Source organism: Gobius niger (assembly GCF_951799975.1).
Source record: "Gobius niger genome assembly, chromosome: 18".
Taxonomy (NCBI): Eukaryota; Metazoa; Chordata; class Actinopteri; order Gobiiformes; family Gobiidae; genus Gobius; species Gobius niger.
In genome coordinates, this window is record NC_136869.1 from 359,266 (window position 1) to 385,462 (window position 26,197).

A 26,197-nucleotide genomic window follows, 5' to 3' on the forward strand; every position below is an offset into this window, starting at 1 on the left:
CCTTTTTTTGTCCTTTTTTTGCTGGATTTTTGTCACTTTTTTGCTGGATTTTTGTCCTTTTTTTGTCCTTTTTTGCTGGATTTTTGTCACTTTTTTGCTGGATTTTTGTCACTTTTTTGCTGGATTTTTGTCACTTTTTTGCTGGATTTTTGTCACTTTTTTGCTGGATTTTTGTCACTTTTTTGCTGGATTTTTGTCTTTTTTTTTGCTGGATTTTTATATTTTTTTGCTGGATTTTTGTCTTTTTTTGCTGGATTTTTGTCCTTTTTTTGTCCTTTTTTTGCTGGATTTTTGTCACTTTTTTGCTGGATTTTTGTCACTTTTTTGCTGGATTTTTGTCACTTTTTTGCTGGATTTTTGTCACTTTTTTGCTGAATTTTTGTCATTTTTTTGTTGGATTTTTGTCATTTTTTTTGTTGGATTTTTGTCCTTTTTTTGCTGGATTTTTGTCTTTTTTTGCTGGATTTTTGTCACTTTTTTGCTGGATTTTTGTCACTTTTTTGCTGGTTTTTTATCACTTTTTTGCTGGATTTTTGTCACTTTTTTGCTGGTTTTTTATCACTTTTTTGCTGGATTTTTGTCACTTTTTTGCTGGTTTTTTGTCACTTTTTTTCTGGATTTTTGTCGTTTTTTTGCTGAATTTTTGTCACTTTTTTGCTGGATTTTTGTCACTTTTTTGCTGGATTTTTGTCTTTTTTGCTGGATTTTTGTCACTTTTTTGCTGGATTTTTGTCACTTTTTTGCTGGATTTTTGTCTTTTTTGCTGGATTTTTGTCTTTTTTTTGTTGGATTTTTGTCGTTTTTTTGCTGGATTTTTGTCACTTTTTTGCTGGATTTTTGTCTTTTTTGCTGGATTTTTGTCTTTTTTTTGCTGGATTTTTATCATTTTTTGCTGGATTTTTGTCATATTTTTGCTGGATTTTTGTCATATTTTTGCTGGATTTTTTTCCTTTTTTGCTGGATTTTTGTCACTTTTTTGCTGGATTTTTGTCACTTTTTTGCTGGATTTTTGTCATTTTTTTGCTGGATTTTTGTCATTTTTTGCTGGATTTTTGTCACTTTTTTGCTGGAATTTTGTCTTTTTTGCTGGATTTTTGTCACTTTTCTGCTGGATTTTTATCATTTTTTTGTTGGATTTTTGTCTTTTTTTTGTTGGATTTTTGTCTTTTTTTTGTTGGATTTTTGTCTTTTTTTTGCTGGATTTTTATCATTTTTTGCTGGATTTTTGTCATATTTTTGCTGGATTTTTTTCCTTTTTTGCTGGATTTTTGTCACCTTTTTGCTGGATTTTTGTCATTTTTTTGATGGATTTTTGTCACTTTTTTGCTGGATTTTTGTCACTTTTTTGCTGGATTTTTGTCATTTTTGTCAACTTACATCCTCATTTTCTTCTCATTTTTGTCGCCATTTTGAAGAAGCTTTTAGATTTGGAGAAAACGTGTTCAGGCCGGAGTTAAGAGGTTAAATATCTGCAGTTTTAGACTTTTTTATGCACAAAATGAACACATGAAAAGACAGTAAAGTTCTGGTGCATTTTCCTGATGTTTCTCCATAATCCACAGCAGGACCAGACTCAGACTCTCGGTCTAACTGAACGTTCCACATGCCTCCTGGTGGTCGTGCAGTGTAAACGCGGCGTGTGTCTCTTTAAACTCTCCCGTCCCTCGACACAAGGTCAGGTCTATTTGAGTCTGGACTCAGACTCTGGTCCACCTTCACACCGTGTCACAGGGGAACACTCGCCGTCTTTACTTTCTGTGGATTATTTACTTTTGTTTCTGTGGATTATTCAGTTTTGTTTCTGTGGATTATTTACTTTTGTTTCTGTGGATTATTCGCTCTGATGCAGCGTTTGCTCCGGCTCGGGCTCGGACAGGAAGTGGGTCAGTGATACTAAACTAAACTAAACTAAACTATACACAAACACCTGCAGTAATAACTGTAATAACTGTAAGAACTGTAATAACTGTATTTGACAAACGTTCTCATCAGTGACTGAAGACTTATCTGCACTTTATTTATTCACTTTATTTCTGCTTTTGTCTCCAAGGACGACACAGCTACATCTACATTGTCCTGAGAAATGAATGAATGAACCTGAAATGAGTCGAGCCGTTGTTACTCCTTGTGTGAAACTAGCCCCCCCATAGTGTCCCATTCACTCCAAACTAGTGTCAATGCTTAGTTCTTCGTTTGTGCTTCGTTTGTGCACTTACAATTAGCGTTTTATGTGCACAAATGAAGAGCTGAACATTGACACTAGTTTGGAGTGAATGGGACACTATGGGGGGGCTGATCAATTACCAATCAATGATCAATATCTCAAAAACGAAGTGCGCTGGTGCGCCGTCTGGTCTGGGGTTGGTTCTTAGTCTTGATCTTTGTTCAGGTCTTGGTTCTTCGTCTTGATCTGGTCTTGATCTGGTCTTGATCTGGTCTTGGTTCGGGTCTTGGTCTTTGCTTAGTTTTAGTCTGGTTCTTGGTTCGGGTCTTGATCTGGTCTTGATCTGGTCTTGATCTGGTCTTGGTTCGGGTCTTGGTTTGGGTCTTGGAAAAGTTGAAAACTGCTGAAAATCAGGAAAAAGACGGAAGTTTGATAAAAGATAAAGAACATGAAAACCAATGATTGATGCGGAGGATCCACAGTCAATCAATATCTCAAAAACGAAGTGGCACAAACGAATGACACCATTTTGAAACAAATCGGACACTATGGGGGGGCTAAACTTCACACAAGTTTCGATACTGACTAAATGAAATGTGAAACATCTGTGGGACTTTCTCTTTAACGATGATGTACAGATGTATCTACTAAACATCTGTGCAGATGTATCTACTAAACATCTGTGCAGATGTATCTACTAAACATCTGTGCAGATGTATCTACTAAACATCTGTGCAGATGTATCTACTAAACATCTGTGCAGATGTATCTACTAAACATCTGTGCAGATGTATCTACTAAACATCTGTGCAGATGTATCTACTAAACATCTGTGCAGATGTATCTACTAAACATCTGTGCAGATGTATCTACTAAACATCTGTGCAGATGTATCTACTAAACATCTGTGCAGATGTGCATCGGTTTGTTGCTCACACTTTTTAAAATCTAAAGATGCGACACTTCAGACAAACATTTGATTTTGAGTTTATGTTTCTGCACTTTCTGTCCACGAGGAAACTTCTGCTTCGTGTTGTATTTGTGGTAACAGTAACAGCAGTATTTGTGTTAGTAGTATCTGCAGTAGTATCTGCAGTAGTATTTGTGTTAGTATCTGCAGTAGTATTTGTGTTAGTGACAGTAGTATTTGCAGTAGTATTTGTTCCCTGTAGTTCTGGTCGTAGCAGTAACAGTAGTGTTGTAGTAGTAATTGGGTTAGTAGTGACAGTAGTATTTGTTCCCTGCAGTAGTAGTAGTCTCGCTGCAGTAGTATTTGCAGTAGTATTTGCAGTAGTATTTGTGTTAGTAGTGACAGTAGTATTTGTTCCCTGCAGTAGTAGTCTCTCTGCAGTAGTATTTGCAGTAGTATTTGCAGTAGTATTTGTGTATCCGCTGCAGCTGCTGGTGGATTCCAGGTCTATTCCCGTCACTGTGACATTCACATCGTCACATTGTCTGTGTTTGTGTCGTCGACTCCAGGACCAACTCAAGGCCTTAAACGTCATTAAAACATTAAAAACATTAAAACATGAATGAACCCTGTGTTCAGAGTGAATGAGTGAATGAGTGAATGAGTGACTGCTCTCTCACATTCACAGCTGAACTTGGGTTTAGTTAAATGTTTTAGGAGAAGCAGCAGCTCGATGTCCGATGCTAACTGACTCATGTAAACCAATGGACGCCGCTAGGCTAGGCTAGGCTAGGCTAACCCATAGAAATGAGTGAGCGCTAAGCTAACACGCTTATTCCATAGACTGTAAAAAACAATGGACGTCTTGTGCTCAGGGGGAATTCATGGAGGATTTACAGACTCCTCCTCCCCAGCTCTGACGAAGCATGTTCCTAATAAGGGCATAAGGGCGGGATCTTCACCGTAGACTCCGCCCTTGTGTGACGTGTAGCTCGCGCTGCTCCAATGCTAACAGTCCCACCCTCATTAAGCACCAGATTTCTAACATTCTTCTTATGAAAACCAGCCTGGTTTCATATATTGTGACTAACCCAGCGTTACCTCAGGAGGAAGATCCAGGCTGTGTCCGAATGTCCACACTATTCCCTATATACTGACTATATAGTGACTATATAGTGACTATATAGTCACTATATAGTGACTATATAGTCACTATATAGTGACTATATAGTCACTATATAGTCACTATATAGTCACTATATAGTGGTCACATGTTGTAGGCGTGTCCGAATGTCCAGAGGGATAAAAGTCGTCCACTCAAAATTTCCCACAATGCATCTGGAAAAGTAGTGAGCATCGATGGTCACTAAACGGGTCAATATTTCCCACAATGCACTGGGAGAAGAGCCTGACAGAGACAGGTCTGTGAACTAAACACGACTGAAGTAAATCAGCTGTTTCAGTCGAGTGTTTGTGTTTCTCAGGAATAAACGACCTAAATATAAACGGTTACGGTGAAAAGATGCTAACGTTAGCTGCTAACCTTTAGCTGGAGCTGTTACATGACCGATAGCTTCATGCTAACGTTAGCTGCTAACCTTTAGCTTGCGCTGTTAAATGACCGATAGCTTCATGCTAACGTTAGCTGCTAACCTTTAGCTTGAGCTGTTAAATGACCGATAGCTTCATGCTAACGTTAGCTGCTAACCCTTAGCTTGAGCTGTTAAATGACCGATAGCTTCATGCTAACGTTAGCTGCTAACCTTTAGCTTGAGCTGTTAAATGACCGATAGCTTCATGCTAACGTTAGCTGCTAACCTTTAGCTTGAGCTGTTAAATGACCGATAGCTTCATGCTAACGTTAGCTGCTAACCTTTAGCTTGAGCTGTTAAATGACCGATAGCTTCATGCTAACGTTAGCTGCTAACCTTTAGCTGGAGCTGTTAAATATAAAGCGTATCTGACTCGTATTTATCATAAATATTCCACTGTCTCCGAGTTTGGTTTTTATCACAGAAATACTTTATTCCCGGAGTTTATTGAACTTTTAGCAGATGTCGTCGCTCAATCTGCTGGTGTTCGGACACCGGGCTCTGAGCTCACGCTTTTTTTTTTTTTCTTTTTTTGTGATGACAGTAACGCCTGTGACGTCACGCAGCGCGGAGAAAGTCGTGTCCGAATCGCCAACAGAATCAGTGACTATATAGATCGGGCCTATGTAGTGAATGAGGGGTTAGGGACTGGGTGGACATTCGGATACAGCCCTAGTCTAGTGTTGAAAACATTGAAACCAGGCGTTAAAGTTGTTTTTAACGTGTCTAAACTCCAATGCTTTTCAATGGGGCCTGGTGGCCATATGGAGGTACTGCAGCAACGGCATAAATTCAGTGTAGAAGAAACACTTTGATGATAAAAACACAAATGAACCGACATTATATTAATAAAAATGGCCGAAAACGTCTCCTTGTTCTAAACTCCGGGTCCAGATGTTTGTGAAGCGTCTCCTTGTTGATCCAGATGTTTGTGAAGCGTCTCCTTGTTGATCCAGATGTTTGTGAAGCGTCTCCTTGTTGATCCAGATGTTTGTGAAGCGTCTCCTTGTTGATCCAGATGTTTGTGATGTGTCTCGTCTCTGTTGCAGAAGTGAAGGCGGCGCTGAGTAAGAACGGCCGGCGCCCGTCAGACTCCGCCCCCTCTGACCCCGCCCCCCCGGACCCGGGCCGGTCCTGGCTGGGTCTGGTGCTGGTCCTGGCTCTGCTCGGGCTCTGGAGCTCCATGGCCGTGGTTTACTTCGACGTGGTGGACTACGACCGCGTCCTGGGTCAGTTCTGTTCAAACACGCTATGATCCAGATGTTTCTCTATGATCCAGATGTTTCTCTGAGCCAGTGGTTCTCAACCTGGGGGTCGCCAGACAAATGTGGGGGGTCACCAGATCATTTAGATAAAATAAACATATTTTCATTAGCGAATAATCTGATATTTTGTTGTAGCCTGTGTTTGCTGTTTACCAGAGGGACATTATGTGTTTGTAGTTTGATGAATTTCATTTTAGCCATTTTTTTTTTTTTTTTTTAACCCCTTAACTCCCACCTGAACCGAGCACATTTTCTCCAGTTCGGCTTTACCCCAATCCAAAAGCTTCTGGAAAACAGCAACAAAACTGAGTTGAAAACCATGATGGAAATGTGACAAAAAAGTGATGAAAAATTGATGAAAAAGTGGCAAAAATGTCTCAAAAATGACAAAAAATGTGACAAAAAAATTACAAAAAATGACAAAAAAAATGACAAAAATGTGACAAAAATGTGACAAAAAAATGACAAAAATGTGACAAAAAATGACAAAAAAATGACAAAAATGTGACAAAAATGTGACAAAAAAAATGACAAAAATGTGACAAAAATGTGACAAAAAAAATGACAAAAATGTGACAAAAATGTGACAAAAATGTGACAAAAATGTGACAAAAAAAATGACAAAAAAATGACAAAAATGTGACAAAAAATGACAAAAAAATGACAAAAATGTGACAAAAATGTGACAAAAAAAATGACAAAAAAATGACAAAAATGTGACAAAAAATGATAAAAAAATGACAAAAATGTGACAAAAAAATGACAAAAATGTGACAAAAAATGACAAAAAAAATGACAAAAAAATGACAAAAAATTGACAAAAAAATGACAAAAAAATGACAAAAAAATGACAAAAAAAGGACAAAAAAATGACAAAAAAATGACAAAAATGTGACAAAAAAATAACAAAAAAATGACAAAAAAATGACAAAAATGTGACAAAAAAATGACAAAAAAATGACACAAAAATGTGACAAAAAAATGACAAAAAAATGACAAAAATGTGACAAAAAAATAACAAAAAAATGACAAAAAAATGGCAAAAAATGACAAAAATGTGACAAAAAAATTACAAAAATGTGACAAAAATGAGTTGAATCCCCAACAAGAAAATTATGTAAAGAATGTGCTGACGTGAGGAAAAAGATCCTCTCGGTTCAGGCGGGAGTTAAGAGGTTAAGAATGTTCCTATTTCTCACGGTGTGACCCGGGCGGGGGGGGGCGGGGCGGGGTCACGAACCCTTTTACCTGTTATAATGGGGGTCACGAACCCTCCAAAAGGTTGAGAACCTTTACTCTAAACACGAAAACATCTGTGACACTAAAACATCTGTGACACTAAAACATCTGTGACACTAAAACATCTGTGACACGAAAACATCTGTGACACTAAAACATCTGTCACACTCTCCTGGGACGCAGCGCGAGCCACGGAGTTCCGGCTCAACTTTACTAACGTTCTACAAGGTACTCGCCGCCGCCGCCGCATTCATGTTCCCACCACCATCTTTAAACGGTCACGTGACGTCGCCGTGTGGTAACCGCGGTAACGGGGCACGACAGGAAGCAGAAAAAACCACTTTATTTTATACTTTATGTTGAAAATTCACTTGTTATTGGAAAGTGCTGTTATTTCCACACTGACTTTGATGCACCGATCCGATACTGGCATCAGATATCGGAGCCGATACTGGCGTCAGATATCAGAGCCGATACTGGGAAAAAGTATCGGCAAATATCTGATACTGAACCGATACCAGTTCTAAAAACACGACTTTCATTAAATGTGCGTGAATATGAACCTGCTGAGACAGAAGCTATGATGGGATCACCCGAGTGTTTGAGTTTTACTTTATAAAGTCACTGATGTGACGTATATTTGTAATGATGAGAGATGGATTAATGTAACTGAAGCCGAGGATGTTTAGAAAGTCCAGAGATCCTTGTTTCATGTTTTTACATTAGTTTATAAGTGAAGGATAATGTAAAGAACGCTGCACTGCAAAAAGTACCCAACTAAAAACAAGGAAAAAATCTTAAAATAAGACGTTTTGTCTTGTTTTAAGGAAAAAATTCTGCCAATGGGGTCAGCATGTTTTTCTTGCTAAGAATTCTTATTTCTAGAATATTTTTCTCATCATAAAACAAGAAAGAAACATTAATTTTAAGCAAATAAATAACTACAATTAAGCAAAATGTCCTCAGAAAATGGAGTAATTTAAGGAAAACATTCTTATTTAGTGAAAAATTGTGCATATTTTACTTAAATGTTGCTTGATTTAAGTAAAATGACTCACATTTTTGAGCAAAATGTTGTTAATAAATACTAATATTTAAGGAAAGTATTGCCCGGAGACCCGCCTCCATGATGTGGAGCCAGGCTGATGGTCAGAATCACTTATTGTACATGTTTTTAGTGGTAGACTCGGGGAGAACATGCTCCACACAGAAAGGCCCCGTCCTGGTGGGAATCGAACCCGGGACCTTCGAGCTGTGGAGCTGAGGCTCTAACCGCTGTGCCACCGAGCCGCCCACTTTAAAGAATGGAATGTTTTATCTCTCTGTGAGAAGCAGTTATTACATTAAGAGTTGATCTGAGTTTTTCTTAAAATAAGAAAAAATATTCTTTGTCCAGTCATCCACCATATCCAATATTCATGTCTCAAGCCATAACATTCCCCTTTCCTCCTCCGTTACAAACCTAGGGGTCAGATTTGATCCTCATCTGTCATTTGAGAACCATATCCGCCACCTGTGCAAAGTGTCCTTCCATCACCTACGAAACATCACCAAACTCCGCCCCTCCCTCTCACAATCAGACGCTGAGAAACTGGTCCATGCCTTTGTCTCCTCCAGGCTGGATTACTGCAATGCTCTCCTCGTCGGGATCCCTGGTAAGAGCCTCCTGAAGCTCCAGCACATCCAGAACTGTGCAGCCAGGATCCTGACGAGGAGGCGCAAACATGACCACATCACCCCCGTCCTCCGGTCCCTCCACAGGCCGCCGTCCATTACAGAATCCACTATAAAATCTGCCTCCTCACAGACCAGTGTCCATGGAACAGCCCCGGCACCTCACTGAGCTCCTGACCCCACACACCACAACAAGGCGCCTACGGTCCACTTCCACCCACACCCTTCACCAGCCCGGGACCAGGCTCTCCACAATGGGCGACAGGGCCTTTAAGGCAGTCGCCCCGAGACTCTGGAATGCCCTGCCAGAGTCCCTGAGGGTCCCCAGAGTGTCGAGGCCTTTAAAAAAGGCCTAAAAACACATTTATTTTTAAAGGCCTTTTCAGACTAATTTGTTTGTTTGCTGTGTTGTTTTTACTATGTGAATGTTCTTTTTGTTTTTATCAGATTTTATTATTCTGTTGTAGCACTTTGAGGTTTCGCTGAAATGTAAAGTGCAATATAAATAACATTTATTATTATTATTATTATTATTATTATTAAAACTGAAGAAGATTCAAAAAGTTTTTCTTTCTTGTTACAAGAAAAGCAAATTTATCTGAACAAGAAATGGCTCGATTTTATTTCCTAAAATAAGATTTTTTTTCTCAAGAAAATTTGCTCAGTGAGACATTATTACTTTTTAGGGAAAAATAAGAACTTATTTCTTAAAGTAAGACATTTTTTACTTGCTTAGAATCCACTTTTTGCAGTGTGGTCATTATCGGGAAAATAAGCACCGACGGCAAACCGGACCCTGAAGGATCTTTTCCCCATAATGACCAGCGTTCTGAACATTATCTGAACTTATTATTTTCCAACTGAACTCACACAACATGAACTTCATACACTTTATGAAGCCCAAAGGTTTATTTCATGACTTCTGTGGCAAACAGGTCCCAAAAGTTTGCGCATTGCTCAGCAACATATGGCTAGGCTAGTAGCAGCAAGGCTAGTAGCCTAGCCAAACCACTTAGCTGAAGGTGCAGTTGGAGGAATGGTGGAGAAGCTCTGGGTGAGCTGAAAGTTGAAAGTCGGACTCGCGTTAACTTCACGAGTGATTCCCCGACGTCTCTTATGGACGAGGACGGAGACGGAGAGACTCTAATACTATATGAGACTGTGTTAAAGCATGAGCTCCGAGGTCAGGGGCAGCGCTCAGTATATTTTCGGAGGTTCCTTTATCAGAAACTAGTAGAACGTTGGAAAATCCCATTCAAGTCAATAGAGCTTCTTCTTACATCATGAAGAGCTGAATAATAAACAGATCTAACTCAGATATAAGATCTTTATTGATCTCACTCTCACAGCAGACTCTTTAACAAAGTCTCTTGGTATAAAACTGTATTTATATTATGCTTTAAGAACACTGTGGAGCACAGTGCAGCACACGGAGCAGGGCAAACCGGTCACAAAAGAACAGTCGATATAAATAAATGTAAAAAACAACACTCGATATAAATAAATGTAAACTAATACAAAGGCAATGAGAGAAACATGAATAAAGCGTTTAACACATGATGCAAAGTCCCGCAGACAAAAGTAAAGACAAAGACAGATCCAGTAATGCAAACACTGCAAGGTAAAGGTTTGTGGATTTAAATCAGGCAGAGGCGACCCTGGAGGCACGTGTTCAAAGAGGCTAAATAAAAGAATAACAGATAAAGTATTTACCGTCTGTGGAGTCGGTTTGGTCGTGTTTACGTGACGACCTCACGTTTTAAATGTTCTGATAATGTTTCTGTTTTTGTTTTCAGGGAAACTGTCGGCGTACGATTCTGACGGAGACGGAGACTTCGACCTGGACGACGCCAAAGTTCTGCTCGGTGAGTTTCACATTTGTTTATGACGATGATGTCACGTGTGGTTTACAGTCAGTCCGTTCAAACAGCTCAAACTTTATCAAAACTGAAACAAAACGACGAAGTTTTACATCTGAATCTTCGTTCCCTGAGTGAGTTTATCTCATCTGCTCAGTCGCCTCGTCCTGAACCTGCTCCTCTGCTCGTTTAAAGTGTGTTTTTATTTACTGTTGTTGGAAATGAAGCACATTCACCCCACACACACACATGCATCACACGTGTTCATAAAGAAAACAGCTTTTATTTTGTTTTTTTTAGCCGACACCAAACATGTCACTACTTTTGTTTGATTTACTTTTATTACCATTTTATTTTCATTTGCACTAATCAAAAGTGTTTTCCCCCTTAACTGTTTTCAAACATGACCATATATGGGCGATTCCAGAGAAGCGTCTGTATCCACATCATGAAAAAGTTCTGAGGACGAGGCAGATCCGGACCGCAGTGAATAGGCGACAGAGGCGGCTTTTGCTGTGGTTTCTGTGTAAAAACTATGGCAAAGTTAAAGCTTGAACAGCATTTCCTAAACTAAAATACAGACACTCGTTCGCTCCAGACCCGAGATCGGCTCCGATATCCGATACCGTATCGGGTCGATGCATAGTTTTTACTAGTGCTGTCCATTGTTTTTTAACTGCGATTAATCAGCGTCATTTTTCTCTAATGATGATGTTCATTATTAACCTCTTAACTCCCGCCTGAACCGAGAGGAGCTTTTTCCTCACGTCATCAGGAGTTTTTTTCCATCATTTTTTTGTTGGATATTCAACTCATTTTTGTAACTTTTTTGTCATTTTATTGTCGTTTTTTTATGTCACATTTTTCGTCATTTTTTTTATTTATTTTTTTTATTTTTTTTATTTATTTTTTTTATCACATTTTTGTCCAATTTTTGTCACGGTTTTGTCATTTTTTTTAAAAAAAAATTGTAATTTGTTGTCATTTTTTTGGTCATTTTTTTGGTCATTTTTTTGTAATTTTTTGTAATTTTTTATTTTTATTTATTTTGTCATTTTTTTGTCTTTTCTTAATCAATTTTTTGTCATTTCTTTGTCATTTTTTGTAATTTTTTATTTTTATTTTGTCTTTTTTTGTTGTCAATTTTTCATCAATTTTTTGTCACATTTCCATCATTGTTTTCGTCTCAGTTTTGTTGCTATTTTCACACCTTTTTTCCAGAAGTTTTTGGACTGGGGTAAAGCCGAGCTGGAGAAAATGTGCTCGGTTCAGGTGGGGGTTAAGGGGTTAAACACTTGACCGACATTTTTTTTTCCATCATTTTTTTGTCACATTTTGTCACATTTTTTGTCAATTTCATGTGACATTTTTGCAATTTTTTCATCAATGTTTTTGTCATCAAAAAATGACAAGAATTTGATTAAAAAAATACATTTATTTTTATTTTTATTGATTTTTATTGACCTTTATTTAACCAGGATAGTCCCACTGAGATTAAGAATCTCTTTTTCAGGGGAGTCCTGGCCCCAGAGGGGAGTCTATTGTACATGTTTTTAGTGGTAGGGGAAACCGGAGCACCCAGAGGAAACCTACGCAGACACGGGGAGAACATGCAAACTCCACACAGAAAGGCCCCGTCCAGGTGGGAATCGAACCCGGGACCTTCTAGCTGTGAGGCAGGAGCCACCGTGCCAAAAAATGTGCCAAAAAATGACAAAAAAATGACAAAATTTTAATTAAAAAATGACCAAAAAAAAAGACAAAAAATGACAAAAAAGTTTGGCTTTACCCCAATCCAAAAGCTTCTGGAAAAAAGGTGAGAAAATAGCGACAAAACTGAGACGAAAACAATGATGGAAATGTGACAAAAAAAATATTATATATATAAGAAAATATTGATGAAAAAGTGGCAAAAATGTAACAACAAAATGACAAAAATTTGATAAAAAAAACTTGACCAAAAAATCTCAAAAATTACAAAAAAAAATTAGAAAAAATGTGACAAAAAAATGATGAAAATTTGACAAAAATTTGACAAAAATTTGACAAAAAATGACCAAAAAATTACAAAAATGTGATTAAAATCTGACAAAAAACTACAAGAAAATGACCCAAAAAAGAAAAAGAAAAAAAAAGGACAAAAATGTGATAAAAAAAATTACACCAAAAATGCCAAAAAAGTTGCAAAAATGAGTTGAATCCCCAACAAAAAAATGATGGAAAAAAAATCTGATGACGTGAGGAAAAAGATCCTCTCGGTTCAGGCGGGAGTTAAGAGGTTAATTTTCCATTCTGTCTCCCATCACAGCCTCTCGTGCTACACGTGGATACCAAACATGTCAGTATCTGGGAATGAATGAGCGGGAAACACCAGGGAGTGCATTTTCAAAACTTTCAAACTAAAAATATGCAAAAATATGCAAAATGTTTAAAAACAATTCTAAATAAAAACAATATAAACGTTTCCATGATTTTCCAACTGTTCCAAACTGAGTCACTTCCTGGATTAATCTCGACAAAACGTCAGAGAATAAACATCGTAAAGAGTTAAAACTGCGTCTCGGCTTCATAAATGTTTACTTCCTGTTGAACTCGTGTCTCACTCTTTTCTTTCTTTCTTTCTCCACATTTTTGTTAAACCATCTTCTCCATTTTTATTTTACTTTCCTCCATTTTACTCCTCACTTCCTCCTCACTTCCTCCTCACTTCCCTCCCTCACTTCCTTCCCTCCCTCGCCTCCTTCCCTCACTTCCCCTCCTCACTTCCTTCCCTCCCTCGCCTCCTTCCCTCCCTCCCTCCCTCCCTCCCTCCCTCGCGTCCCTCCCTCCCTCGTCTCGTCGCGTCAGGCCTGAACAAAGATGGCGGCGGCGGCGGCGAGGAAAGCGCCGAGTCGTCCCTGGAGGAGGTGATTGGCGTCTTGTCGGACGAGGGCTCTGATTGGCTGTTCGGGTTCTTCAGCTTCCTGTTTGACTTAGTGACGGAGGCGAAGAGTTCACCCGGCGACAAGGAGCCAATCACAGCGGAGGGAGTGGGCGGAGCAGGCGGAGGCGCGGGCCAATCAGAGAGAGCAGAGGACAGTGCACGGACCAATGGGGAAGCAGGAGAGGAGAAGGCGGAGTAACCAATCGGGGAAAGATTTGGACAGACTTGAACCTGGAGCACTTTATGAGCTGGAGTTTCTGAGGACCGCAGTGAATAGGCGACAGAGGCGGCTTTTCCTTTGGTTTCTGTGTAAAAACTTCCAAAGTTAAAGCTTGAACAGCATTTCCTAAACTAAAATACAGACACTCGGTCGCTCCAAACCCGAGATCGGCTCCGATATCCGATACCGTATCGGGTCGATGCATCCATAGTTTTTACTAGTGCTGTCAATTGTTTTTTTTTAACTGCGATTAATCACCGTTAATTTTCTCTAAAGATGATGATGTTCATTATTAACCTCTTAACTCCCGCCTGAACTGAGAGGAGCTTTTTCCTCACGTCATCAGGTTTTTTTTTTTTCATCTTTTTTTTTTGGGGGGTATTCAACTCATTTTTGTAACTTTTTTGTCATTTTTTTGTTATTTTTTTGTCACATTTTGCGTCTTTTTTTTGGGTCATTTTTTGGTTATTTTTTATCACATTTTTGTCCAATTTTTGTTACGGTTTTGTCATTTTTTTTTACATTTTTTGTAATTTTTTTTGTAATTTTTTTGTAATTTTTTTTGTAATTTTTTTTTGTAATTTTTTTTGTAATTTTTTTTGTAATTTTTTGTAATTTTTTTTGTAATTTTTTTTAGTTTTTAATTTTTATTTATTTTGTCATTTTTTCGTCCATTTTTTGTCACGGTTTTGTCCTTTTTTTGTCTTTTTGTCCCATTTTTGTCTTTTTTTTGTCTTTTCTTAATCCATTTTTTTGTCATTTCTTTGTCATTTTTTGCCACTTTTTCATCCATTTTTCGTCACTTTTTTGTCTCATTTCCATCATTGTTTTCGTCTCAGTTTTGTCTCTATTTTCTCACCTTTTTTCCAGAAGCTTTTGGATTGGGGTAAAGCCAAACTGGAGAAAATGTGCTCGGTTCAGGTGGGAGTTAAGAGGTTAAACGCTTGACCGACATTAAACTCTCAGATAGATACAGACGGCATCTCTGGAGTCGCCCATATTTGGTCATGTTTGAAAACAGTTAAGGGGAAAAACAATTTTGAGAAAAATCTAAACTTTCTCTAATTATTGAAAAACTACTTTAACAAATGCTGAATTATGAATATAGTTTCTACTAAATAAAGATACAAAGACATGGGGAGGAGCAAAGTGGTTCAACAGCCCATAAATACATGAATAACGGAGAATGCTAACCTGATGCTACATGTTTCGGGCCGTTTTTTCACTTCTACTGAACAATCTGCTGTGAGAAAATATCCATATGGGCCCGATTTACACCTGACTTTATGTATGTGATAAATAAGTTCATATTCCAGCAGAAAATGGTTAAAAAGAGGGAAAAATTGTGTTTCAGATTTTTTTTTTTAATCATTTTTTTCATGGGTATTCAACTCATTTTTGTAACTTTTTTGTCATTTTTTTGTCACATTTTTTGTCATTTTTTCGTCCATTTTTTATCATATTTTTGTCACATTTTTGACACAAATGAGTCGTTTGTGCCGCTGGTTTAACAGAGAAGTGAAAAAAGGAGGCGCGGCGGTGTTTTCCTGTCTTTATATCACTGTCATTCACATTTGGGACGGTAAAATCACCCACGTTTCTCCCGTGTGTCCAAAATCGAACATGTTTGATTTCCTACGACTGGAATCTCCTCGCGTCTTTCTACCGCCCACACGATTCGAACGTCAGTCCAGTCGTGACTCGAGAAGACTCGGCACAACGAGAATTAGAGCAAAATGGGGCATAAAAGTGGTGTAGCGTGAGCCGACCTTTAGTCATGTTTTGGGCTGGGCCTGATGGTGAATGAGTGAATGGAGATAATGCGGCTGAAACAGAGGCGGCGTCTCGTGTTTCCGGTCGACGCCCGGCTCGTTCTCATTCTGCCTTTTGTTCGTGTCCCCGTTAGACGAGACTCAGCAGCTCAGAGGGAACGACTCAGGTAAAGCGTGAGCTCTGTCTGCTGTGGGTTTAAGACACTCATTAAAGGAATTAACTCAACTAATGTCATTGGAGTTTTCTTTGCATCTGGTTTGAATAAACACAGTAACTCATGTCTGTAAATCATCCTAACATTAAAGAGCCGACGCTTGGAAGAGCTCTGTGTTTTCCTTCATTTCCCTCCTTCTGGATGCATTAGCAAAGTCTAACATGCCGGACAAGTGAGTAAAGAAACTGATGTCCTGCACCTGCTCTGCTCGACTGCCGTGCGCCGTAATCCCACTAACCAGTTTGAAGTGGTGGAAAAACCTAAACGTGAGATTCCGATTCAGATGGCTCTCTGCTCGCCGTGCGTCTGCGGTCGGCGCTGAGGCGGGAGCTGCGCGACTTCCACCGGTCCGTCGAGGCCAAGCGAGTCGCGGAGATCGTGCTGGCGGCGTTCAGGGAGGCTCTGCGAGAAGAGGAACGGGACAGGCGAGAGGAGACTGGAGACGAGACGAGGGCGAATCAGACCGGAGACGAGACCAGGGGTTTCCAGACTGGAGACGAGACGAGGGGTTTCCAGACCGGAGACAAGACGAGGGGTTTCCAGACCAGCGAAGAGACCAGGGGTTTCCAGACCGGAGACGAGACCAGGGGTTTCCAGACCGGAGACAAGACGAGGGGTTTCCAGACTGGAGACGAGACCAGGGGTTTCCAGACTGGAGACGAGACCAGGGGTTTCCAGACCGGAGACGAGACCAGGGGTTTTCAGACCAGCGAAGAGACCAGGGGTTTCCAGACTGGAGACGAGACGAGGGGTTTCCAGACTGGAGAAAAGACGAGGGGTTTCCAGACTGGAGAAAAGACGAGGGGTTTCCAGACTGGAGACGAGACCAGGGGTTTCCAGGCCGGAGACGAGACGAGGGGTTTCCAGACTGGAGACGAGACCAGGGGTTTCCAGACCGGAGACAAGACGAGGGGTTTCCAGACCGGAGACAAGACGAGGGGTTTCCAGACCGGAGACAAGACGAGGGGTTTCCAGACCGGAGACAAGACGAGGGGTTTCCAGACTGGAGATGAGACCAGGGGTTTCCAGACTGGAGAAAAGACGAGGGGTTTCCAGACCGGAGACGAGACAACGAGGGGGTTCCAGACTGGAGAAGAGACAACGAGGGGTTTCCAGACCGGAGATGAGACCAGGGGTTTCCAGACTGGAGACAAGACAAGGGGTTTCCAGACTGGAGAAAAGACCAGGGGTTTCCAGACCGGAGACAAGACCAGGGGTTTCCAGACCGGAGACAAGACGAGGGGTTTCCAGACTGGAGACGAGACCAGGGGTTTCCAGACCGGAGACGAGATGGATCGAGTGTCGGAGGAGAAGAAGGGAAAGGCTTTGGAGGAAGTGGAATTCGACGCCGCTGGACGACCGGCCAAAGACGAAGCCGTTGAAGAGTTTGAGAAACGAAAGGAAACGGAGCGGAAGGATCGAGTTGAAAGAGCGGTTTTGCCAAATGACAAAGTCGTGTCGGAGAAGGAAAGACGAAGACATGGTTCGATCGAGGAGGAGAAGCGAGGAGTGGACGAAGCGAAGGGAGATCGGAGCGAGCGACGCAAAATGGTCAAACCGGAGAAACGCAAAGGAGTCAAGGAAACGGAACAAGAGAAATCATCAAAGTCGAGAGCTGGAAAACTGAAAATGGAGAGATTTCGGAAAGCGAGAGCTCAGACTGAACCAGGAAGAGGGGTTGAAGTGGAGAAAAGGGAGCGTGAAATGGAAGAGGAAGCGAAGGGAAAGCAGTTGGAGAGACTTGGACAGACTAAAAAAGCGAAGGAAGACGGGAAAAGGGAAGTAAAAGCAAGAGGTGAGACTAAAGAGACGATCAAACGGGAGCGGAAAGTTCAAGAGAAAATGGTCGAGCAAGTTCGTGTCGCAAAAGTAGAACGCGACGAAGAGGTAAAGAGAGAGAAATCCCAAATCTACCCAGAGAATATTGGGAAGGAAACGGCAAAAGGAGACGACGAAACGACAAAAAGTGTGGCGAGGACGGGGTCTGCTGCGAAAGTGGAACCAGCGCGAGTGAACGTAGAAGTGAAAATGGATGCATTAGGGGAAGCTGAAGGAGAAACGGAACAAAGATCGAGTGAACTTAAAGAGTCTGAAGGGAGGGCGATCGTAGACGAGGTTTTGAAAGTCGGCAAACAAAAACGAGCTGAATCGGACAAAGACTTTGCGGTGAAAACGGGAAAAGTCGAATCTGAAAAGGAGCGAGTTGGAAGGAAAAGTCTGACCCAGGAAACAGCGGAAAGCGAGAAAGGATTAGTGGAAGATGCGGCTGATGAGAAGGCAGGAGTTGTGCCGACTTTAGGGAAGGAAGACGAGGCTGAAGGCGGACGGGAAGAGGAGCTGGTGGATGATGGAGCGAAAGAGTTTAAAAGAATAGGGGGTGTGAAGGAAGAAGGAATTGCTAGACGAAAAGTAGAGATGGAACAGCGCGAGAGAAAGTGTCTGGCTGAAGAAACGAGCGACAAAACGGCTGCGAAAGAGTCGTCGGACAAAGTGGAGGAGCAAAGAATCGAGAAGGTCGGACGAGACGGGAGCGGAGAACGAGCTAAAGAAGAGAGGACGGTCGAAGAACAAAAACATGTGCAGGAACGTTTAGCAAAAGCTGACAGTAAGAGTGTTCAGCAAACGGTTATGGGAGAACAGAAATCTGAAGTTGGAATCGATCAAACGAAGGCGACTGTTTTGGGACAGGCAGAGAAAGCAGAGGATAAAGGTGACAACGAACAGAAGAGGCGAGTGGTGAAATTACAACAAGCTGAGGAGCAAAAGAAAGCGGCTGTTTTAGGGCAAGCGGAGACAGTCGAGGTTAGAAAGACTCCAGTTCTGAATCTGAAAAATGAAGAAGTTCAGCGAGAAGGAGCGGAGAAGGAAGTGACTGTAGTTAAACCTAAGGAAGCGACTGTGGCCGTTTCACAGAAAGTAGTTGTTCCAGTTGTTGAAACCGTGGTCAGACGGGAGCCGGTGGTGAAATTACAAACTGAAAACGACCAAAGGAAGGCGGTCGTTTTAGGACAAGCTCAGAAAGAAGTTGCTAAAGACGTATTGGTTGGAAAGACGACAGGACAGGAGCAAGTGGCAAAACAGGATGAAAGTAAACTAGTGGCTAAAACTGAAAACAACCAAAGGGCAAGTTTACAACAAGCTCAGGAGCAAAAGAAGGAGGAGAAAGAAGTCGCTAAAGAAGCAGGGGTTAAAGAGACGCCAGGACATGAGACGGTTCTGAAGGAAAAAACTGAACAAATGCAGCAGAAAGAGGAAATAAAATTAGTGTCAGCTGCGATGCAAAGAACCGTTATCATGTCACAGAAGCAGGAATCTGTCGCTAAAAGCCCAGTCGTTAAAACCGTGGTCAGACAGGAGCCAGTGGTGAAATTACAAACTGAAAACGACCAAAAGAAGGCGGTTGTTTTAGTACAAGCTCAGAAAGGAGTCGCTAAAGAGGCTGTGGTTAAAGAGACGCCAGGACACGAAGCGACTGTGGCCTTTTCACGGGGCGAGAACGTTGTTACTGATAAACCAATCGTTCAAACCGCGGTCGAACCGAAGCTGGTGGCTAAAAACGAGCGAGAGAAGGCGGGTGTTTCAGGACAAGCGGAGAAAGGAGTCGCTAAAGAGGCTGTGGTTACAAAAACGCCCGGACAGGAGGAAGTTCTGAAGGAACACAATGCGACGAGGCTTACTCTGAAGAAAGAACAAACCCAAAAGACAATAGAACCAGCTGTGGCCACTTTACAGAAAGAGAAGGTAGTCGCTAATATTCCAGTTGTTAAAACCGTGGTCAGACAGGAGCCAGTGGTTAAATTACAAACTGAAACCGAGCCAGAGAAGGCGGTCGTTATAGGACAAGCTCAGAAAGGAGTCGCTAAAGAGGCAGTGGTTAGAAAGACGACAGGACAGGAGACAGTTCTGAAGGAACACAATGTGACAAGACTTACTCTGAAGAAAGAACAAATCCAAAAGACAATAGAACCAGCTGTGGCCACTTTACAGAGAGAGAAGGTAGTCGCTAATATTCCAGTTGTTAAAACCGTTGTCAGACAGGAGCAAATGGTTAAATTACAAACTGAAAACAAGCAGGAGAAGGCGGTCGTTTTAGGACAAGCTCAGAAAGAAGTCGGTAAAGAAGCTGTGGTTAGAAAGACGACAGGACAGGAGCCGGTGGCAAAGAAACCGAATGAAGACAAACCAGTGGCTGAAGCTAAAAATGACCAAATGGTGAAATTAGAACAAGGTCAAGCTCAGAAAGGAGTCGCTAAAGAGGCTGTGGTTAGAAAAACGCCAGGACAGGAGGAAGTTCTGAAGGAACACAATGCAACAAGGCTTACTCTGAAGAAAGAACAAACCCAAAAGACAATAGAACCAGCTGTGGCCACTTTACAGAGAGAGAAAGTAGTCGCTAATATTCCAGTGAAATTACAAACTGAAAACGCCCAAAACAAGGCGGTCGTTTTAGGACAAGCTCAGAAAGAAGTCGCTAATATTCCAGTTGTTAAAACCGTGGTCAGACAGGAGCCAGTGGTTAAATTACAAACTGAAAACAAGCAGGAGAAGGCGGTCGTTATAGGACAAGCTCAGAAAGGAGTCGCTAAAGAGGCTGTGGTTAGAAAAACGCCAGGACAGGAGCCGGTGGCAAAGAAACCGAATGAAGACAAACCAGTGGCTGAAGCTAGAAATGACCAAATGGTGAAATTAGAACAAGGACAAGCTCAGAAAGTAGTTGCTAAAGAGGCTGTGGTTAGAAAAACGCCCGGACAGGAGACAGTTCTGAAGGAACACAATGCGACAAGGCTTACTCTGAAGAAAGAACAAACCCAAAAGACAATAGAACCTGCTGCGACTGTGGCCACTTTACAGAAAGAGAAGGTAGTCGCTAATATTCCAGTGAAATTACAAACTGCCCAAAACAAGGCGGTCGTTTCAGGACAAGCTCAGAAAGGAGTCGCTGAAGAGGCTGTGGTTAGAAAAACGGCAGGACAGGAGACCGTTCTGAAGGAACACAATGCAGCAAGACTTGATCTGAAAACTGAGCAGATGCAGCGGAAAGAGGAGATAAAAGTAGTGCCAGCTGAGAAGGAAACGACTTTACAGAAACATAAAGTAGTTGTTAATATTCCAGTCGTTAAAACCGTGGTCAGACAGGAGCCAGTTTTAGGACGAGCTCCGAAAGTAGTCGCTAAAGACGCTGTGGTTAAAAGAACACCAGGACACGAGCCGGTGTTGAAGAAACCTGAAAACAAACCAGTGACTAAAACTGACCAAAAGGGGGCGTTTCAAGATGAAAAGTCACAAACGAAAGCAGCCGTTTCAGGACAAGCTCAGAAAGTAGTCGCTAAAGAGGCAGTGGTTAGAAAAACACCAGGACAGGAGGAAGTTCTGAAGGAACACAATGCAGCAAAGCTTAATCTGAAGAATGAACAAATCCAGAAGAAAGTAGAACCAGCCGTGGCCACTGCACAGAAAGAGAAAGTAGCTGCGAGTATTCCAGTGGTTAAAACCGTGGTCAGACAAGAGCCAGTGGTGAAACTACAAACTGAAAACAACCAAAAGAAACCAGGACAGGCCCAGAAAGACACAGTGGTTACAAGGTTTGCAGGACAAGCTCAGAAAGTAGTCGCTAAAGAGGCTGTGGTTAGAAAGATGCCAGGACACGAGCCGGTTTTGAATCAGAAAATAGCAAATAGCCCAACTTTTAAAGCCGTGGTCAGACAGGAGCCAGTGGCAAAGAGACAGGAGGAAAGTAAACCAGTGGCTAAAGCTAAAAATGACCAAATGGTGGAAGTACGACAAGCTCAGGAGCCAAAGAAAGCAGCTGTTTTAGGACGAGCTCAGAAAGGAGTCGCTAAAGAGGCAGTGGTTAGAAAGATGCCAGGACACGAGCCGGTTTTGAATCTGAAAATCGCAAATAGCCCAACGTTTAAAACCGTGGTCAGACAGGAGCCAGTGGCAAAGAAACAGGAGGAAAGTAAACCAGTGGCTAAAGCTAAAAATGACCAAATGGTGGAAGTACAACGAGCTCAGGAGCCAAAGGAAGCAGCTGTTCTAGGACGAGCTCAGAAAGGAGTCGCTAAAGAGACAGTTCAGGAGGAACACGATGCGACAAGACTAATTCTGAAGAACGAACAAATCCAGAAGAAAGTAGAACCAGCCGTAGTTGCCAATCGTCCTACGTTTAAAACCGTGGTCAGACAGGAGCAAACGGCGAAATTACAAAGTGAAAACGACCAAAGGAAGACGGTCATTCGCTCAGGACAGGCCCAGAAAGTGGCGGTGGTTAAAAGAACACCAGGACCAGAGGGACACGATGCGACAAAACATCATCTGAAAACTGAACCGATCCAAAAGAAAGTGGAACCGGCTGTGAAGCAAACGACTGTGGAGAAAGTAGTCGCTAAAACGCAGATGGTGAAAAAGACAGTACGATCGACGCCAGTTTTAAAACCAGCAGACAAAGCAGTCGCTAAGGAAGCAGTGGTGGTCGATAGTAAGATAAATGTACAGCAAACAGTGAAAATACAAGGTGAGGGTCAGGCACAGAGAGTTGTTGCTAAAGCAGCCGATGATGCAACTAAAGAGAAACCGAAATACAAACAGTCTGAGCGAGAAAAGGCAGAGAGGGAGCGAGAGAAGGCGCCGGCGTTAGGGCAAGCAGTCGCTAAAGGACAGAATGTGAACAAACCAGTGGCTCAACCTGAAAACGGGCAGAAAAGACAAGACTCAAAGGTGAAATCACGAGATGCAAAGTCACTAATTAACGCTCACACTTTAGGCAAAGCTGAGAAAGTTATCGCTGAAGGATCGACGGTTCAAAAACCAGCGGTGAAGGCGCAGACGAGGGCTTTAGTTTCAGGACAGAATGAGCAGGAAAAGAAAGAACGAGTGGCTAAAGTTATTGTTAAAGCTAATAATGAACGAATGACGGAACTCGGCCGAGGAAGAAGTCGCTAAAAGGTCGGGGAAATGGAAGAGACTTAAGCTTAAAGCAAACCATTACTGGGGGAGTAACTAACGGGAGAAAACATTTGAGAAGCCGTGAAAGAAAAGGTCGGTCAGTTCAGAGAAACCATTTGCTGAAGAACAAATGGTCATGAAGTCAGTAGGACGAGAACAAATGGTGAAGCTACATCAAAATGGACAAGAACGAATGAATGTAGGGCTTAGAGATTAGAATGCAACTTAAAATGGTGGCTCTAAAAGTAGATTAAAAGGAGAAGTGAAGAAGGGGAACGAGTTGAAGCAGTAGCAAGAGGGAACAGAGGGTGTTGCGACGCTGCTGTGGTTTCCTCTCAGGTTTAACAGAGTAAAAACAGCCCGAACTCTTTCTTCCTGATGATGACCGAGATGACTCTGTCGTTTTGGAGAGTTTGCAGAATGTTTGGAAGTGTTTTTAAACAGTTTTGGATTTTTGAAGTTTGAATTTTAGTCTAGTTTAGTTGATTCCGTTGTTTAACCTCTTGCCTCCCACCTGAACAGAGCACTTTCTCTCCAGTTTGGTTTTACCCAAATGTAAAGGCTTATTGGGAAAAGTGTAAAAAAAACAAAAAACTAATCAAAAATGTGACAAAAAATAAAAAATGTGACAAAAAATAATAAAAAATGTGACAAAAAATAAAAAATGTGACAAAAAATAATAAAAATGTGACAAAAAACAAAAAAAATGTGACAAAAAGACAAAAAAAAGTGACAAAAAATAAATAAAAATGTGACAAAAAAATAAAAATGTTTAAAAAAAAAGTGACAAAAAAAAAAATATGTAAAAAAAAAAAAAGAAAATGACAAAAAAATAATAAAAATGTGACAATAAAAAATGTGACAAAAAACAAATAAAAATGTAAAAAAAAAAAAACACTCTTGCAAAAGAGATTATTAATCTCAATGAGTTTTTACCTGGTTAAATAAAGGTTAAATAAAAAAATAAAAAAAAATAAAAAGTGATAAAATAATAAAAATGTGACAAAAAAACAACAAAAATGTGTCAAACTCTGGCAAATATGAGATGAAAAAGAACGTGAAAAAGTTATTGGAAAAAGTGTAAAAAGACAAAAAACTAAAAAATGTGAAAAAAAAAAAAAAATGTGACAAAAAACAAAACAAAATGTCACATAAAATAATAAAAATGTCACAAAAAATAATAGAAATGTCACAAAAAATAATAAAAATGTCACAAAAAATAATAAAAATGTCACAAAAAATAATAAAAATGTCACAACAATTAGTAAAAATTTGACAAAAAAACAACAAAAATGTGTCAAACTCGGGCAAATATGAGAAGCAAAGAATGTGAAAAAGTGACAACACTGAGGCAGCAATGCGAGGAAAAGGATCTGTTTTGTGTCTTGGCTTTGAGGCGTTACTCTGGCCGATATGCTGTAAGCGCCAGGTGAGAACTTGTTAGATTTGGGTAAAGCCGAACTGGAGAAACTGCGCTCGGTTAAGGCGGAGGTAAGAGGTTAATGCAGGGGTGTCCAAAGTCTGGCTGAATGGGTAACACAGCTTCAGGATTTGGTTCTTTTTATTTGAAATGTGATAATTCTACACAATTCTAACCAAACAACTATTTATTGTGAGGCAGAGCTGGCATGAAGGTTTAAAGCAGAAGTAAAGGTGGGTAACCCCTTAACTCCCACCTGAACCGAGCACATTTTCTCCAGTTTGGCTTTACTCCAATCCAAAAGCTTCTGGAAAAAAGGTGAGAAAATAGCAACAAAACTGAGACGAAAACAATGATGGAAATGGGATCAAAAATGTCACAAGAAAATGACAAAAAACTGACGAAAAAAAATACAAAAATGGGACAAAAAAATGATGAAAAAAAGACAAAAATGGGACAAAAATGTGATAAAAATTTGACAAAAAATCTCAAAAATGTGGGGGAAAAAAGACAAAAAAGTGACAAAAAATGTGACAAAAAAATGATGAAAAAATGATGAAAAAATGACAAAAATGTGATTAAAATTTGACAAAAAAACTACAAGAAAATGACCCCAAAAAAAAGACAAAAAAAGACAAAAATGTGACTAAAGTGACAAAAATGTGATAAAAAATTGACGAAAAAAAGGACAAAAATGTGTTTAAATAAATTACACAAAAAATGCCAAAAAAATGGCTAAAATGAGTTGAATCCCCAACAAAAAAATGATGGAAAAAAAATGTGGCGACGTGAGGAAAAAGATCCTCTCGGTTCAGGCGGGAGTTAAGAGGTTAAACTTTTACCAGTCAGTATGTGGCCCCGCCCCATGGCAAAAGTTTGGACTCTCCTGGTTTAATAGTTTTATACGGAAAAGTCTTTGAAGAAAAAGAGTGTTGGAAGTTTATGTAAAGTTTTGTTTTCTCTTCTGATGTATTTGTTTTTATCTGACTGATCAGTGAGTGAAGATAAACGCTGAAATGCAGCTCTGGACTCGTCTTACTTTGTTTGTTTGGTGCAAAAAAAACAGACCAGGCTCTCGATGTAAATGTCCATGTAAATATCTGTCGGTTTGGAGTCACATGACCTGATGTTGATTTGAGTAAAGACTGAAACACTGACTGTAAACCACGACCCGCGTCTGCCTGAGCTTTTCTTGTGTCTTTTCCCTCATTTCTCAAGTTCTCAACACGGCTGGAGTTACTTTAATCCAGAGGCTCTGAAATGTGGGTCTCCTGTTATTATCAAGGCCGTGGGAGCCCAGGGTGCTGAGGGCGCTACGGCTCCCCCTGGTGGATCGTCTGTGCATTACAAGCAATATTAACCTCTTAACTGAGAGCCTTTTCTCCAGTTCAGCTTTGCCCAAATCCTGTAGGCCAGTGTAACGCCTCATTTGAAAGCTAAGATCTACAAAACTCACCTAAATGGATCTTTTTCCTCACGTCATCACATTTTTTTGAGGGGGGGATTCAACTCATTTTTGTAAATTTATTGTCATAATTTTTCCGTCATTTTTTGGTCATTTTTTGTCGATTTTTTTGGTCAATTTTAGTCAAATTTTTTCGTAATTTTTATTCAATTTTTTGTCAATTTTTTCTGTCATTTTTTGTCTTTTTTTTGTCTTTTTTTCTCAATTTTTTCCTCAATTTTTTTCTCAATTTTTGTCAATTTTTTGTCAATTTTTTTGTCATTTTTAGTCAAATTTTTTCGTCATTTTTTGTCACTTTTTGTCAATTTTTTTGGTCAATTTTTGTCATTTTTTGGTCATTTTTAGTCAAATTTTTTCGTAATTTTTATTCAATTTTTTGTCAAATTTTTTTCGTCATTTTTTTGTCACTTTTTGTCAATTTTTTCTGTCATTTTTTGTCAATTTTTTGTCATTTTTTGTCAATTTTTTCGTCATTTTTCGTCATTTTTTTAGTCATTTTTTTGTCTTTTTTTGGTCTTTTTTTCTCAATTTTTT

General features: G+C 40.3%; 1 protein-coding gene across 1 annotated transcript in view; it reads left to right on the forward strand.

Moving 5' to 3' along the window:
* unm_hu7910 (un-named hu7910) overlaps nt 1–26,197 on the forward strand; it is a 53,822-nt gene that overhangs the window by 3,228 nt on the left and 24,397 nt on the right. Inside the window, exons 2-4 of the mRNA XM_079576280.1 lie at nt 5,716–5,895; nt 7,354–7,398; nt 10,641–10,709. Coding sequence (XP_079432406.1) covers nt 5,716–5,895; nt 7,354–7,398; nt 10,641–10,709 — 294 coding nt within the window. The remainder of the gene's footprint in view (nt 1–5,715; nt 5,896–7,353; nt 7,399–10,640; nt 10,710–26,197) is intronic.